We start from the raw sequence: 16,590 nt of genomic DNA, 5'->3' as shown, positions 1-16,590 counted from the left end.
ATATTTGTATGATTTTAAATGTTTTCCTAGCGTTTGCAACATGAGATATGTTTTTAGCAAATTCGTAACATATTAAACATATTTGTAGCACATTGTATTGGAACTTAATGCGACATAGCAAATTTATTTGGTGTCACAGATTTATGTATAATGTGTTACGTATGCAATGGGCATAGAAAGACCACTAGACCGAATGGGCATCGTCATTTCATCTTTTGTTTGTTAGTCCTTGCATTTTGGCAGATTCTACACGTTTATGACATGAAATGCCAATTCACATCTGTTGTGATGATATTAGCATTCAACATAAAGTGATGAATGAAACAAATATGTTAAAGACAGACTCACTTTATCCAATTGCATTTGGATAAACTTAACACGCGCTCAATATAGGATTACGTTTTGAATTTTGTCCTGGCAGCTCCCCCCGGAGGTTGGAAATTTGTGAGTTGATGAGATGTTGGAATGATCTTGGCTGTTATTCTTGACTTTATGGAAGGCATGGTCAGTAGCAGGAGGATGACTTGATCAGCAGGCACTGACAGTGGTTCCATAGATCCAGACAAAGTTTACCCATCCTGTCTGCAGTAGGTACACACGTATTCCCGACAGATAAACTACGACCACATACTAATAAATTCTTAATTTCGAAAATTATTTTTGTGCATGTGAATATGTGTGTGTTTGTGAATTTCTGACTGTTGAATGTGTGCAATAAACCATAAGATCCCAATTGTGACAGAGCAAAAATAGCTCCATTGTCAAATGTCTTTAGAGGCTACATTTCTGACTCAGTCCTGTTGTCTGCTAGTGTCAATAACTCTTATTGTTTGCCAGCACATCTGACAATCAGAACATGGTGTAACCTGAAACAGTTCAGAAGCATCTACATCCCTTTTTATTATCATGTCAAAAATTATAAACAACTGCTCTATCCTGTTCCATACATGTAGATGATTAAGGTACAATGTGTTCCTCTTGGTCGCCCACAACCTCCAATGTCCATCTAAGCCATGCCGCTGTGCTCAGTCATCCATGAGTACAGAGTACTAGAGTACTATAATTAATCAGTGTGTCGTTATGTCACTAATAGTCACCTTCGAATGCTCTTGTGATTGGCTGGGCCCTGCCTGTGATGGTTTCCATGAACATCTAAAGGCCATGTGATTGGTATTGGGGCGGCACGATATATCGTTTCAGCATCGACATTGCGATGTACGCATCCGCAATAGTCACATTGCAGAACGTGCGATTTAGTAAGGTAAACATATATCAGTCTACAATATATATGGAAAACCAGCATTATATCTGTCTGATATAAGGTAATTTACTCTGATTTATGGGTTATTAGATACACAGTTTATTATTATTGTTTTAAACGGTTCGTTGCTGCACTTAGTTGACATGCAGGCTCTGCTTGCGTGTGATGAAATGATGAGCGAGGGACAGGCAAAAAAGACCGAAATTGAGAATTTGGTTGCAAAAAGAAATGCATCGTCAATTACATGGAAATATTTCGGCTACAGACAGGGTGATGTTGACCAAAAACTGGAACTTTGTCGAGAGTGCCATGCAATTGTTGGCACAACACAACCAATTTGTTCGATCATTTAAGGCGGTACCATAAATCTTCGTAAGAAGAGTTCAAAGCATCTCAATGCCGTCCAAAATCAAAAATCTATTTTGGATGCATTTGCCAGTATTACACCATACGAGAAAGGTTCCAAACGGCAGAGAGAAATCACAGATTCAATAACATTTCACATCGCCAAAGACATGGTACCAATTAACACCAAAAGAGGTTTTTAAAAACATCCGGTCGCTTGACAAGAGGTATGTAATGCCATCACGCAACTATTTTTCTCAAGTTGCCATCCCAGAGCTGTACGAGAAAAGTAGAAGTTGAAAAAGAGCAGTCACAAGTGCAATATTATACAGCAACAACGGACTTGTGGTCCAACCGGACAACGGAGCCCTACATTAGTCTGACCGTACAATTTATTCATGAGGACTTCCACCTGAAAAGTCGCTGTTTGCAAACTGCATTTTCCCAGAGGATCATACAAGTGAGAACATCGCAACAGGGATGAGAGAAGCTTTAGCTGATTGGGGCCTAGATGAGAGTTGTCTAGTCTGTAAACATGGTGAAGGCTGCACCTGAACAAGTGGACCAGATTGCAGTGCTTTGGCCACAGACTGCATCTTGAATTGCGCATTCTGTTTTATTACTGTTGCTATTGCTATACTATTACTGTTACATATTATTACCTAGCAGCCTGTTATGAAATATAACAATTGTCATGAGTTTCATAAATTTGAATTGTGGAGGATGGGGCTGGGGAAGAATGAAGGATTGATAGCCAAAGCTCTTTCTGAAGACATCCTGTATTTTTTCATATCGCAATATATATAGCAGATAAACAAAATATTGCAATGTCAATTATTTCCAATATCGTGCAACTCTAATTGGTAGTGGTCAAACAGGATGACTGCACAGACCTTCTTTCCATGGTTGATTTCGATAGGCCCCATTAGACAAGACAGTAACAGTGTGATCTCTGTTACCTGAGAGATCCAATAGATGCCCAAGGACTCACACACACTCACACTCACACACACACTTTGATGTAGTCCAGTGCTTTTTTTTCTGCAGGTCCATCTGTGATATATAGCTAAGCTGTCGTCTTCTGTCACCTGCTCAGAGACCTTTATTGACCTATCTATCGTCTCCCTGCAGCCCCCCTCCCTCTGTTCTCTCCTCTCCCATCTCCTCTCTCCTCCTTTCTCTTTCCTCTCCTCTCTCCTATTTCCTCTTAAAGATTTTCTCTCTCCTTCCCTCTCCTCTGCTGTCTCCTCACGCCTCCCTTCTCTCATTTCTCCTATTTCCTCTCCTGTATTCCTGTATGGAACCTGAGATTCTGTATCTGTAGCTCTGTCTTCAATGACCCACTAGTCTCCATAAATGCTAGTGCACTACTTTCATATGAGAACATTTGTGCACTTTAACCATACAGGGAGTAGGCAGCGATTGGACTCTGTGACTGTGCTCTGAATGCTTTCTCTGCTATAAACACGTCCAACGCTCACTGAGGGATTGTTGTAGGGTAGAGGTTCTTTTTCGCTGATTGATTTGTCTTCAGGCGGGCTGGTAGGACGTTTTTGTCCTCGCTATTGCATCAGGAGCAGAGTAACATGGTTAGTAAGTTGGAGAGGGGGATGAAATGATTGAAGGAGGATAATATTGGATGGGTGGTGTATAGGGCAGGGAACAAGGGGGGCTTCAGAGTCACACACACTCTGAACAGCCACCCCCCGGTAGATACACCTTTCCACAGTTAACATTGAAACTGATAAGCCACACATCAATACCCCCAACATCTAGCCTAATACCCCCAACATCTAGCCTAATACCCCCAACATCTAGCCTAATACCCCCCATCATCTAGTCTAATACCCCCCAACATCTAGTCTAATAACCCCCAACATCTAGCCTAATACCCCCCAACATCTAGTCTAATACCCCCAACATCTAGTCTAATACCCCCCAACATCTAGTCTAATACCCCCCAACATCTAGTCTAATACCCCCCAACATCTAGTCTAATACCCCCCATCATCTAGTCTAATACCCCCAACATCTAGTCTAATACCCCCCAACATCTAGTCTAATACCCCCCATCATCTAGTCTAATACCCCCAACATCTAGTCTAATACCCCCCATCATCTAGTCTAATACCCCCCAACATCTAGTCTAATACCCCCAACATCTAGTTTTTATAACCTCCAATATCTAGCCTAATACCCCCCAACATCTAGTCTAATACCACCCAACATCTAGTCTAATACCCCCCAACATCTAGTCTAATACCACCCAACATCTAGTCTAATACCCCCAACATCTAGTCTAATACCCCCCATCATCTAGTCTAATACCACCCAACATCTAGTCTAATACCCCCCAACATCTAGTCTAATACCCTCCAACATCTAGTCTAATACCCCCCAACATCTAGTCTAATACCCCCCATCATCTAGTCTAATACCCCCAACATCTAGTCTAATACCCCCCAACATCTAGTCTAATACCCCCCATCATCTAGTCTAATACCCCCAACATCTAGTCTAATACCCCCCATCATCTAGTCTAATACCCCCCAACATCTAGTCTAATACCCCCAACATCTAGTTTTTATAACCTCCAATATCTAGCCTAATACCCCCCAACATCTAGTCTAATACCACCCAACATCTAGTGTAATACCCCCCAACATCTAGTCTAATACCACCCAACATCTAGTCTAATACCCCCAACATCTAGTCTAATACCCCCCATCATCTAGTCTAATACCACCCAACATCTAGTCTAATACCCCCCAACATCTAGTCTAATACCCTCCAACATCTAGTCTAATACCCCCAACATCTAGTCTAATACCCCCCAACATCTAGTCTAATACCCTCCAACATTTAGTCTAATACCCCCAACATCTAGTCTAATACCCCCCATCATCTAGTCTAATACCCTCCAACATCTAGTCTAATACCCTCCAACATTTAGTCTAATACCCTCCCCCCAAATCTAACACCACTGCATATCTAGCCTTCTACCCCAACATTTAGGTAATAAGTAACAACACCCACATCTAGCTCAACCCCCCCCCCCATACAACCTCACAAGAGACGTTTTAATGACACATGAATTTCCTTATTTGCGTGTGTGTGCTGTGCATGTGTGCATGAGTACAGTGTGTGTGTACTTGGTATGCTGTGTTTGTGGGTTTTTGTGTAAGATCTCACGAGCATGATTGAAAAACAGCATGGTAACCTCTTTGTGATGGATTGGAATCTGTTCAGAGACAGACACAGCTAGCTGTGTATTGCTGCTGTGTTTCAAAAGGCTCTTATGAAGCTGATTCATATTCTCTTCACATGGTTTGTCTACACCATCCTCATTAGTATTCTGAAATCCCTCAACCTGCTGCTTATTTCATTATTAAGGTAGTCCTTCTGGGTTTGCTGAACACAAGATCATTTACACTGTTAAACTTATTTTCATCAGAGGCCTACATACCTTGAAAAGGTATGTGTCCAACTCTTTGGTGTTATTGCTGCACCATCTGGGATCAGCTATCTCTGCCTCCTCCGTCTCTTTGTGGTGGGTGTGTTTAGATTGTAACTTTCTGGGGTTCTGGATAAGAGCGCCTGCTAAATGACAAAAATGTCAAATGCAATTAAAATCCTTTGCTGGAGTAGCCTGCAGTTGTCTTCGCGGTTGCTTTGTGCTGTGCAGTGTTAGAGAGTGGCTTGGTCTGGCTGCGGTTGGCTTGTGACGTGGCCTGCAGGATGCACTAAGCCCCAGAGCCCCCCGGCTGGGCTTCAAATCCTGGCAGACAGACACCACGACCCTCCTCAGGTGTGGGTGAGGAGGAAATCATCTCCTCTGCTCATGTAGAAAGGGCATGAAGTATTCTATTGCTGCTAAGAGGGTGGTATGATGTGTGTGTTTCTGTGTCTCCGTGTGTGTGTAGGATTTTGAGTTATTTAAGAGATAGAAGCACTGCATATCTATTTAATCCTAATAATTGCAATATGCTTTTTGTGTCTGTATTCTTAGCACAATACTAATGGTTATGCTAGATGATAAGGTACACCCACACTTGGTCCGCTAAAGGGCAATGCCACTGTAACAAAGGGAAGACTGCGTCCCAGTAAGTGGTCTTAAAGGAGACTTTGGAAGAATACCATTAAACGAGAACAGCTTAATTGTGTCTTTTATTACCCATATAACAAAACGGAAGGAATATTAGGTGTACTTAACTTAGGGGTTTCTTACTGGTACCATTTTAGGTTTCCACTCTTGAACCAGAATTTATAGAACATTCACCGTTGTATAAGATAAATTATTATCCAGAAGATATCAGCATCAAGGTGTTGGTAAACTCCTTGGGCAGTTGATGTGGCATGTTGTTTTAATGCCCAATGATAATAATTAATACATACATTTTTTGTCAGCTCATTATCCAAAAGAATGATGATTGTTTTCAGTTTAGGCATGTCAAAGGATGAAAATGTAATACTGGGTTTATAAGTGTATATTTATTAATATTTATATTTGGCCTGCATTTGCTGTATGTGATGACATTATGAAATATCATCTATGTAAATATTAACCTAAGAAGGAATACTTTTCCTTGAAATACTTGTGTCCGTACATTTAAAAAGACATTGCATGGTACAACCAACATAAAAAGGATTTATTTTAAGTACATTTTATTTTTCTTCATGTGTCGAGATGACATTAATCGTACACTGCAGTAAGCCCCCTGCTTTAAGCTGAAACATAATTACATTTCCCTCATACTTTATGTTCACAAATTTAACATCTCCATCGTTTGGCGTTGCAGGAGATCATTCACTGTCATGTGCTGCAACGTTTTTCAGTGGTCCAGTGGAAATTTCGTCTAATTCCCCTTTGATTCGGGGACATCCCAGAGAATGTTTTGGGGTATTATGGGGATGTTTTTTGTGGCCCCCCGCAGGTTTTATGTACTGGTTTTCTTGGTTGGCGCTGGGAAAATTTGTAGCACATTCCTGGGATGTTGTTTCAATATCCCTTTGAAGTTTTTGTGGACTAGTATCTGGCTTGTTTCATTAAATGTTACCTCTCAATATTACCAAGCCTATTACAGTTTTTCCTGATTGCTTACAAGCATCGAACAATACAGAAGCTGCATTACAGTTTTTTCCAACTGCTAAAACACAATTTTGTGAACTAGGCTGGTTTTATCAAAATATGTGGGGAGAACAAGAATTTGATACACTGCCGATTTGGCAGGTTTTCCTACTTACAAAGCATGTAGAGGTCTGTCATTTTTTATCATAGATACACTTCTACTGTGAGAGATGGAATCTAAAACAAACATTTTTAAATAATTAATTTGCATTTTACTGCATGACATAAGTATTTCATCACCTACCAACCAGTAAGAATTCCGGCTCTCACAGACCTGTTAGTTTTTCTTTAAGAAGCCCTTCTTTTCTCCACTCATTACCTGTATTAACTGCACCTGTTTGAACTTGTTACCTGTATAAAAGACACCTGTCCACACACTCAATCAAACACACTCCAACCTCTCCACAATGGCCAAGACCAGAGAGCTATCTAAGGACATCAGGGCTAAAATTGTAGACCTGCACATGGCTAGGATGGGCTACAGGACAATAGGCAAGCAGCTTGGTGAGAAGGCATCAACTGTCGGCGCAATTATTAGAAAATGGAAGAAGTTCAAGATGACGGTCAATCTCCCTTGGTCTGGGGCTCCATGCAAGATCTCACCTCGTGGGGCATCAATGATCATGAGGAAGGTGAGGAATCAGCCCAGAACTACACGGCAGAACCTGGTCAATGACCTGAAGAGAGCTGGGACCACAGTCTCAAAGAAAACCATTAGTAACACACTACGCCGTCATGGATTAAAATCCTGCAGCGCACACGAAGTCCCACTGCTCAAGCCAGCGCATGTCCAGGGCCGTCTGAGGTTTGCCAATGACCATCTGGATGATCCAGAGGAGGAATGGGAGAAGGTCATGTGGTAAGATGAGACAAAAATAGAGCTTTTTGGTCTAAACTCCACTCGCCGTGTTTGGAGGAAGAAGAAGGATGAGTACAACCCCAAGAACACCATCCCAACCGTGAAGCATGGAGGTGGAAACATCATTCTTTGAGGATGCTTTTCTGCAAAGGGGACAGGACGACTGCACCATATTGAGGGGAGGATGGATGGGGCCATGCATCGCAAGATCTTGGCCAACAACCTCCTTCCCTCAGTAAGAGCATTGAAGATGGGTCGTGGCTGGGTCTTCCAGCATGACAACGTCCCGAAACACACAGCCAGGGCAAATAAGGTGTGGCTCCGTAGGAAGCATCTCATGGTCCTGGAGTGGCCTAGCCAGTCTCCAGACCTGAACCCAATAGAAAATATTTGGAGGGAGCTGAAAGTCCGTATTGCCCAGTGACAGCCCCGAAACCTGAAGGATCTGGAGAAGGTCTGTATGGAGGAGTGGGCCAAAATCTCCGCTGCAGTGTGTGCAAACCTGGTGAAGAACTACAGGAAACGTATGATCTGCTTTTCTGATGTTTCACAAATTAATTACTTAAAAATCATACGATGTGATTTTCTGGATTTTTGTTTTAGATTGTGTTACTCACATTTGAAGAGTACCTATGATAAAAATTACAGACTTCTACATGCTTTGTAACTGGGAAAACCTGCAAAATTGGCAGTATATCAAATACTTGTTCTCCCCACTGTACATAATACAATTCACAAAACCACACACCCAAAATGCAAAATACCTCATATATCCTGCAAAATGAAGCACTGCAACCAAAACTACATATAGCATAATCAAAATCAAACTTTTGCATGATATGGCACACACTTCATGTACATATTACCAGATTTTTGTCTAACCAACTACACACTGTTGGGCATAATGAAAAGCACTCTCATCTTTAGTATGCTTTGCCATAATACTAAAATAGTTCAAATTATAGATAATTATTCAGATTATTCACATGCACAGAAATATTTGCAGATGCACACACATGCTGTTGAAACATTTGTTTTTACATTTTTCACCAAACAAGTCAATGCAACATATGCACCGCCGATATATTTACATTGGACTGAACAAAAATATGCTCACAAAAAACAGTTAACTGAAAAAGAAAATTGCAGAAAAAAGACAGAGAACTGTCTTCAGTGCATTTAAAAAGTGCCATTTTGAATTGCAAAATGTGTGTAAAGCAGAAAATGTGTTTAGACTTTTGGAGACTTGAGGAGAGGTTTTGATCTCTGTGTGTCAGTTTAAATAGTTGTGCTGTGCATGTCATTTTAGTGTGTTAGCAACTGCAAAAAACTGTATTTAACGCTCCCTGTTGTTAGTGTTTTTTAGGTCAGTGTGTTATGAGTGACAATGTGTGTTTCTGAGTCAGAATTGTTGCCAGTGTTTTGGTTGAACAAGCTTGTTTTGAGACATGTATGAAGTGTTTTGGTGGTTTTAGTGAGTTTTGGAGGTAAGATTAACTGTTTCGCAAAGATGCATGTTAGTAATGCACAGTGAGAAGTATTTTGTTATTGTGGTTTCAGTATTGACCGATGCTTCAGAAAATCTGTAAGGTCTTGATTGGTGAACAACTGATCCATTTACAATTATTTTCCTTTTGGCAATATTTGTGACACCCACACTCTTTTTACTGACCAATAAAATAAATTTAGACAAATATGAATAAATTGTTAATGTCCAGAAATTATTATTCAATATGTTTGAGCTTCCAACATCCCTTGTTCATGGCAGTTAAATCTTTTTGCAAGGACAACATGAATGTGTCAGAGTATGATTTAACTGGCATTCCTGCACTCAATGTTAAAAACATTACATTTTAATATGTGATCTAATAGTACAAAAGTCTATGATGTATGCAAAAGCTTGCACCAGTAATCAAATGCAAAGTTGCATGATTGACTGACTCTACAGGTTTAATACTGACACTGAAGCACTGAACCTCATTTTGGGACCTAGGGAATAGCGTATTTTTTGTTTTATTTGCATTTAGTATTAACCTAAGATCTACAAGCAAATTTTGTAGGTACTGGAAATCAGACCGTAAGTGTAAAAAAGCTTGTGCAACAGTAGGAGTAGCTACGTATAGGTCTTATTTACATTACGCTAGAGAAAATAAAATGCTACATAAAACTACCGTAGTTTCCATAATTATTTCCATAGCGTTTTAATTTACACCGGTATTTGAGACCTACCATGTAGGATTTTGGGTGTCAATTCAGGAAAAATCTAATGATATCTGTGCACTCATTTGGTACTTTTTACACAATTATTTTCACCTTCGCAAAACTAAAGTCTCAAATTATTGATATCTGTAAGTTTACACAACAAAATAATCTGGTGGCTTCTTCGATATGTCTTGGAAATGGTATCATAATTGGTATCTTAAATTTCTGTCATAAAGCATGAACATTTTATAAAAAATGTATTACAGTTTGTCAGAGTTCCAGATATCATTAATATGCAGTGTGGGACCCTAAATGTAACCCTGGGGAACTCCTTTGTGGCCATCAAAAAATGTAGCTGAATGTTAAAGGGATTTCTCGGATGTTACAGACTTTTTCGGAAACAGTCGGCACATGCCACATGCAGACATTATGAGGTAAGATCCTGGAAAGGGATACCTGACAATACTAAGTGATCATGTCAAATGTAATCATGTTATTGTTGATTTATTGCGTATCATTCAAAAACCTGTGTATCATTAAAAAAAATTATATCATTTTGATCTATTTTTTGATCAGTCATTTGATATACTTTTTTATCAGTCATTTGATATAATTTTTTATCAGTCATTTGCCCCCATAGTTCTGTCTGTGAATTTAAGAATGGTTACATTTCTCCATCTGCAGCCCATACAGAAGCTGTTGACAGGAAACTGTGTTGATTTGTATTGTAGTTTAAATCCTCTTTTAACTTTTTGTCATAGCATTTCAGATAACATGGTTTAACCTAAACTATGTATTGCCAAATTCTTCCAAAAGTATTGTCTATAACTCTTTACAGTAATGAACTTACTGTAAATTTATCATTGTATTCTGTAAATGTATAAACAGAAGTTGGTTAGAAATAGCCAATATGGGTAATATCTTATGAATTTATATGGTTAGTATAATGATATGAAACTATCTGCTAATTAATGCACTTCATTAAGCCTGTGGAGTGTTTCTAGGTGGATTTTGTCATTCCCAAAAAGGAACAAAATGTGTATTTTGTGCTTAGGGGTTATGTTTATGGTAAAAGTTGGGGTTATAATTAGGGTTTGGGTTTAGGGATAAAGTTATGAGTTTATTGATATTGTTGTGGGAATTCCTTTTGTCCCTCAAGCTATTAAAACAAATGCGTGTGTGTATGCACGTAGGTGTCTTTGTGAGTAGTTGAGTGTTTACGTGTGTTTTGTGATGATCTTGTGACTGTGTGTGTGTGTGACTGTGTGTGTGTGTGACTGTGTGTGTGTATGTGTGTGTGTGTGACTGTGTGTGTGTATGTGTGTGTGTGTGACTGTGTGTGTGTATGTGTGTGCTACACTGTGCTGTGAGGGATCTGTATAGTCTCCCAGACCCACTGAAGTGTGCCTTATTGACTATTTGCATATAGTGCTACAGAAATCAATTCAGCTGTTTGGCTGCCGTTTCTCATTTGTGTCAGAGCGCTGGAGAGCCAAGGAGCCCCCCCCCAGCCCCCACCCCCACCCTCCCCACACCACTCTGTCTTTCTCATAAGGTCCGGTTTAATGGCAATCTGGGATGGCTGGCCTGTCTCACAGCTGGCAAGGTAACCTGGTCCCCGACCTGTTGCTGTCTCCTCAGACAAAAAAATAAGTAGTATCATTGTCATTCCCCTCCGTGCGTAGCAGTGTGTTTACACACAGTACAATGTGAGAATGACAATCGGGCTCCGGCACGTTGTTCTGGGACCAGGCTGGTTACCTCCTTCCTGGTCCCTGTACTGCGAAGGTTCCCCAGATGCTGGACCAGTCTACTTGACTGAATGAGAGTGTACATTGTGACGGGGGAGGAATGGCACTGGAGCAGAGCCCCACTGGAAAATGACTGGTCTGGAGTCAGCATTTTGCCATGCCAGACTGAGAGGGTTGAAGTGGGGGGCTGTTCAGTGAACAGGCGAGCTCGGGGGTGGCTGGACTCGAATCAGTGAAGAGCGAAATAGTCAATGAATGAATGAAGGACGGCCGGTCAGGATGTTCAAACAAATGTTTAATAATCTAGTTCCACTGTATGTTAATATCAACTGTGTTGTTCAAACAGGCTCGGTTCCAGGACCGCAGCTGTTCTCATCGGACTTGGCTTAGGTTTTGCTCCCTGGTCTGCAAGACAAAAGGGCTAAACAGCAGTGGTCAGTGTGTGACATCCTCCCCGGCCACTGTGTCATTAACACCTTTATTGCCCGCTGTCTTTCTCCCCACAAATCTGTGTAGGAGCATTCACAGTCGCATGAATTGAACTTGGAGGTTTGGACACACACATCGGTTGAACAGTTGCTCCTTCTTTTCATGTATGTTTGTGTCTCAAATTGCTTTTCGTAAATTTCCCGTACCCTACCATTGTTTCTTTATCCTGTATTTGAGAAAGAAAATATTTTAGTGGAACAAAAAGGAAAATGGAAAACAGAGTGAAAGGCAGTGAATCAGAGGTGATCTGGAGAAGCACTGAATATATCAGAGGCTCAGTGCCCTCTGCCTGAAGCCTGGCTGTGTCCTGACTGCTCAGAGATATCCTTATTGGCTGGCTGGGGTAAACGGTTTCTGTGGAAATAATGTCTGTATTGTGTGTGTGTGTGTGTGTGTGTGTGTGTGTATGTGTGCACACTTATATCCCCATGTGTGTTTATGCAGTGTTCAAAGTCAGCCTGTTAATACAAGCTCCAGTCCTGCAGTCAGACATTTTATGCAACATAAACACAGGGCTGTCTAATGTCTTTGTTTCTATTAGAAACCACTACCTCTTTGCACATGGATACCTCCAGTGCTACCCGTTATTGGGTCATGGTAACTGTTTTTCCATATTTGAATTTTGAGGAAACAACAGTGTTGTTCTAAATATTACTGCAGATATTGGGCATGGCTATTTCTCCATAGTCTCTCCCTCTAACACGTTTTGAATGCAGTAGACCATGTTTAGTACAATATGCAGATACAGTGTTAGTATTTGCCTTTATGTTGTACCAGTGTCAGCAGAGTGCAGGCAGAGAGCAGTCGTTGTCATTCACAGGTCATTCAATATCCAGAAGTCTATAGCACTGTATAAATGCGACGTGACCTGCAGCTCAAGTTGGTATTCAGTGTTTGTCCAGGGAGTGATTCCCAACTCTGGTCCTCCAGAAGACCCAGCCGCACATGTTTTAGACATGTAAAACAGGTGTGCTTGTGCCTTTGGAAGGTATTCAGACCCTTTCACTTTATCCACATTGTTGTGTAATAATTTACTTGTTTTGCCATCGGTTTATGCGCAATACCCCATCATGAAATAGCAAAAACATGCTTTTAGAAATGTGTGCCAATTTATAGAAAATAAATCTTATGTACGTAAGGATTCAGACCCTTTATTCAGTCCTTTGTAAGAATAACTTTTGGCAGCAATCACAGATTGAAGTCTTATTGGGTAGGCCTCTACCGGCTTTGCAGACATGGATTTGTTTCTCCAATTCCTCCTTGTAGATCCGTTCCTGCTCTGTCAGATTGGATGGGGAAAGTTGGTGAACTTCAGGTCTCCCCACCGATGTTCAAGTCTGGCTTTAGCTGAGCTACTGGAAGATGTTTACAGAATCTTCACGGTGCCACTTCTGCATTGTCTTGGCTGTATGCTTCCATTCTCTGTAACCTGATCTGGACCGATAATCAGTGGACACAGGATGCGCCTGAGCTCAGTCCTGGAAAAGGGTCGGAATCCTTATATACATTAAATAGTTTGTTTTTTCATTTACATTATTTGTTTTTGTCATTATGGGATATTGTGTGCAGATTCATAAATTATGAATTTAGTTTGTAACAAAATGTGAAGAAAGTAAAGGGTTGGAATACTTTCCGAAGGCACTGTGACTTTGAGTCTTAATTGAGCTCCAGGTTTTGAAGGCATGTAGTTCTTTTCCCCACCTGGGTATATAACCGATATACAAGTCGATCTGGGGTGACACATTGTAAGGCGCATTCATTTAAGCTGTAATTCGGTGTTGAATGACCTAGTTCGGGCCGGGACCACAGGGTTGCCATGTCCTTTCCCCTCAACTCTGGTCTCTCTCCTCTCTTCTGTTCCCTCTCCCCTGTGCTTATTTCCTCTCCCTTCATCCCTTCAACGCTTTTCCCTCTCCTCTCTCCCAATCCCCTTCCCATCATCCCTCTTCTCTCTATCCCTGTCCAGGAACTCTATCCCATATGCTCTTCTCTTTACTCATTTACACCTCCCCTCTTCTCTCCCCTCCCCCCTCCTCTCTGTGGCGGTGTTCTGTGGATATAGCCCATATGCTCAGCTTTCTCAGGGCAGGTGGCAAACCGCAGGTGGACCCCAGCTCCGGACCAGCCCTCATCCAGAAACCCCCTGACCATGTTGTCATGGTGACAGTGACCGGAGTGGGGTCAGGAAAGGAAGCTTTCTTTCATCTTGATGACCTCGTGTTGGCAAGGTGACAGTATAATCTGTGTTTTCGCATAATGTCAGAACGTTTATTGGGCTTTTGGATATCTTTCCATATTTATTTTTTTACAACATTTATTTAGCCGTAGTTTAAATTTGAAAGTACTCCCTCTCAAATAGCCTCAATACCATGGAAGGTTAGGCTGATATTATTTGAAAGAGAAGAGGTTGAGCTGGTGTAGCAAAAGAAAGTACTAAATTGGTCTTAGATATTTGGACTGGCCATCTCGGTTTCCTTGACAAGATCATGGCTTTCTGGGACCCAGTTATTTGGACGTGCAATGTGTAATATGGCTTTTGGTTGCGGTGACATTTGAGAATGCATTGAAATAAAGTAGAAGGCAATATTTGCATTTCAATGAGCGCATGCAAGATTATGATATTCCATTACAGTTTTCAGTTAACGGCGGCCAAATGTTCAGAAAAATAAGTTTGTAAATGAATTTTCTTTGATGCAGAGTTTATAGGGAATTGTATGTCTTAAGGGTAAATGTGTGACATTGTGAAAGCCAGAGACTCTCCTTGGTATGTAAAACAGTCTCCCTCTCTTTTTCTCTCTTTCTCTCTCTTGCTTTTTCTCTCTCTATGGGTATAGTAAAACTCTAATACAATGAATGGTCTGGGTCTGTTTAAAAGGGTTTTAAAAAGCAGTCTTAATAGTTTTTTTTTAAAAGCAGTTTTAAGATCAGTCCATTAAAACGGGTCTTCTTGGTTAACAATTTGAATATACAGTCTGTGTGCGTATGTTTGTGTGACGGTGTATGTGTTTGGACATGCTCTATGGTCGATGCACTCTGACATGTGAAACATAGAGTCAGTAGGTGGAAAGCATCTTTCTACATATATAAAATAACCCCCAGATGGATGTGTGGAGGAATTGCTGAGAATGCAGAGAAGGAAGGATGGAGTTATGGCGGATGGAGCAGTGCCAGCCATGCACCCAGCCTGCCATCTTAGTCTGCTGTTAGTGACACCCCAGCCAGATGTTAAACAGTTACCTTTCTCTGTCTCTCTCTCTCTCTCTCTCTCCCTCTCTCTAAACTGTATACATATACAATGCCTGTAAGACACAGACTGAGACCAAGGTCTCTTTTACAGCTGGGCCCTGCGTATACATGTTTACACATACTGTTTAGGTTCAGTGATTAAAACTAATAGATTTAAACATAGAACAGACAAAACAAGACACTGAGAACAGACAAAACAAGATGCTCACAAAAAGCACAAGATAAAGTACATTACTTTAAACGCTGGTGTTATAGTGAATATTGGGCCTGGCAAAGTCTGCGCTGTCCCTTAGGTGTACTAAACAAATGGAGTGCACCTGTCCGCGAAGCGTACACACACATATATACACTCACATAAAGGATTATTAGGAACACCATACTAATACTGTGTTTGACCCCCTTTCACCTTCAGAACTGCCTTAATTCTATGTGGCATTGATTCAACAAGGTGCTGAAAGCATTCTTCAGAAATGTTGGCCCATATTGATAGGATAACATCTTGCAGTTGATGGAGATTTGTGGGATGCACATCCAGGGTACGAAGCTCCCGTTCCACCACATCCCAAAGACGCTCTATTGGGTTGAGATCTGGTGACTGTGGGGGCCATTTCAGTACAGTGAACTCATTGTCATGTTCAAGAAACCAATTTGAAATGATTCGAGCTTTGTGACATGGTGCATTATCCTGCTGGAAGTAGCCATCAGAGGATGGGTACATGGTGGTCATAAAGGGATGGACATGGTCAGAAACAATGCTCAGGTAGGCCGTGGCATTTAAACGATGCCCAATTGGCACTAAGGGGCCTAAAGTGTGCCAAGAAAACATCCCCCACACCATTACACCACCACCACCAGCCTGCACCGTGGTAACAAGGCATGATGGATCCATGTTCTCATTCTGTTTACGCCAAATTCTGACTCTACCATCTAAATGTCTCAACAGAAATCGACACTCATCAGACCAGGCAACATTCTTCCAGTCTTCAACTGTCCAATTTTGGTGAGCTTGTGCAAATTGTAGCCTCTTTTTACCTATTTGTAGTGGAGATGAGTGGTACCCGGTGGGGTCTTCTGCTGTTGTAGCCCATCCGCCTCAAGGTTGTGCGTGTTGTGGCTTCACAAATGCTTTGCTGCATACCTCGGTTGTAACGAGTGGTTATTTCAGTCAAAGTTGCTCTTCTATCAGCTTGAATCAGTCGGCCCATTCTCCTCTGACCTCTTACATCAACAAGGAATTTTCGCCCAGAGGACTGCCGCATACTGGATGTTTTTCCCTTTTCACACCATTCTTTGTAAACCATAGTAATGG

At 41.2% G+C, this 16,590-nt stretch overlaps 1 protein-coding gene across 2 annotated transcripts in view; it reads left to right on the top strand.

Annotated features, from left to right (window-relative positions):
- The window catches only part of kiaa1549lb (KIAA1549-like b), a 103,076-nt gene that overhangs the window by 15,837 nt on the left and 70,649 nt on the right, over window positions 1–16,590 (top strand). For both annotated transcript variants that reach the window (XM_034287714.1, XM_034287713.1), the window contains exon 2: window positions 14,098–14,263. In XM_034287714.1, the coding sequence (XP_034143605.1) occupies window positions 14,245–14,263 (19 nt within the window). In that variant the 5' untranslated portion in view covers window positions 14,098–14,244. The remainder of the gene's footprint in view (window positions 1–14,097; window positions 14,264–16,590) is intronic.

Source organism: Esox lucius, chromosome 2, assembly GCF_011004845.1.
Source record: "Esox lucius isolate fEsoLuc1 chromosome 2, fEsoLuc1.pri, whole genome shotgun sequence".
NCBI lineage: Eukaryota > Metazoa > Chordata > Actinopteri > Esociformes > Esocidae > Esox > Esox lucius.
The sequence above is the reverse complement of the archived record's forward strand: the minus strand, read 5'-3'. Positions and strand labels throughout refer to the sequence as shown.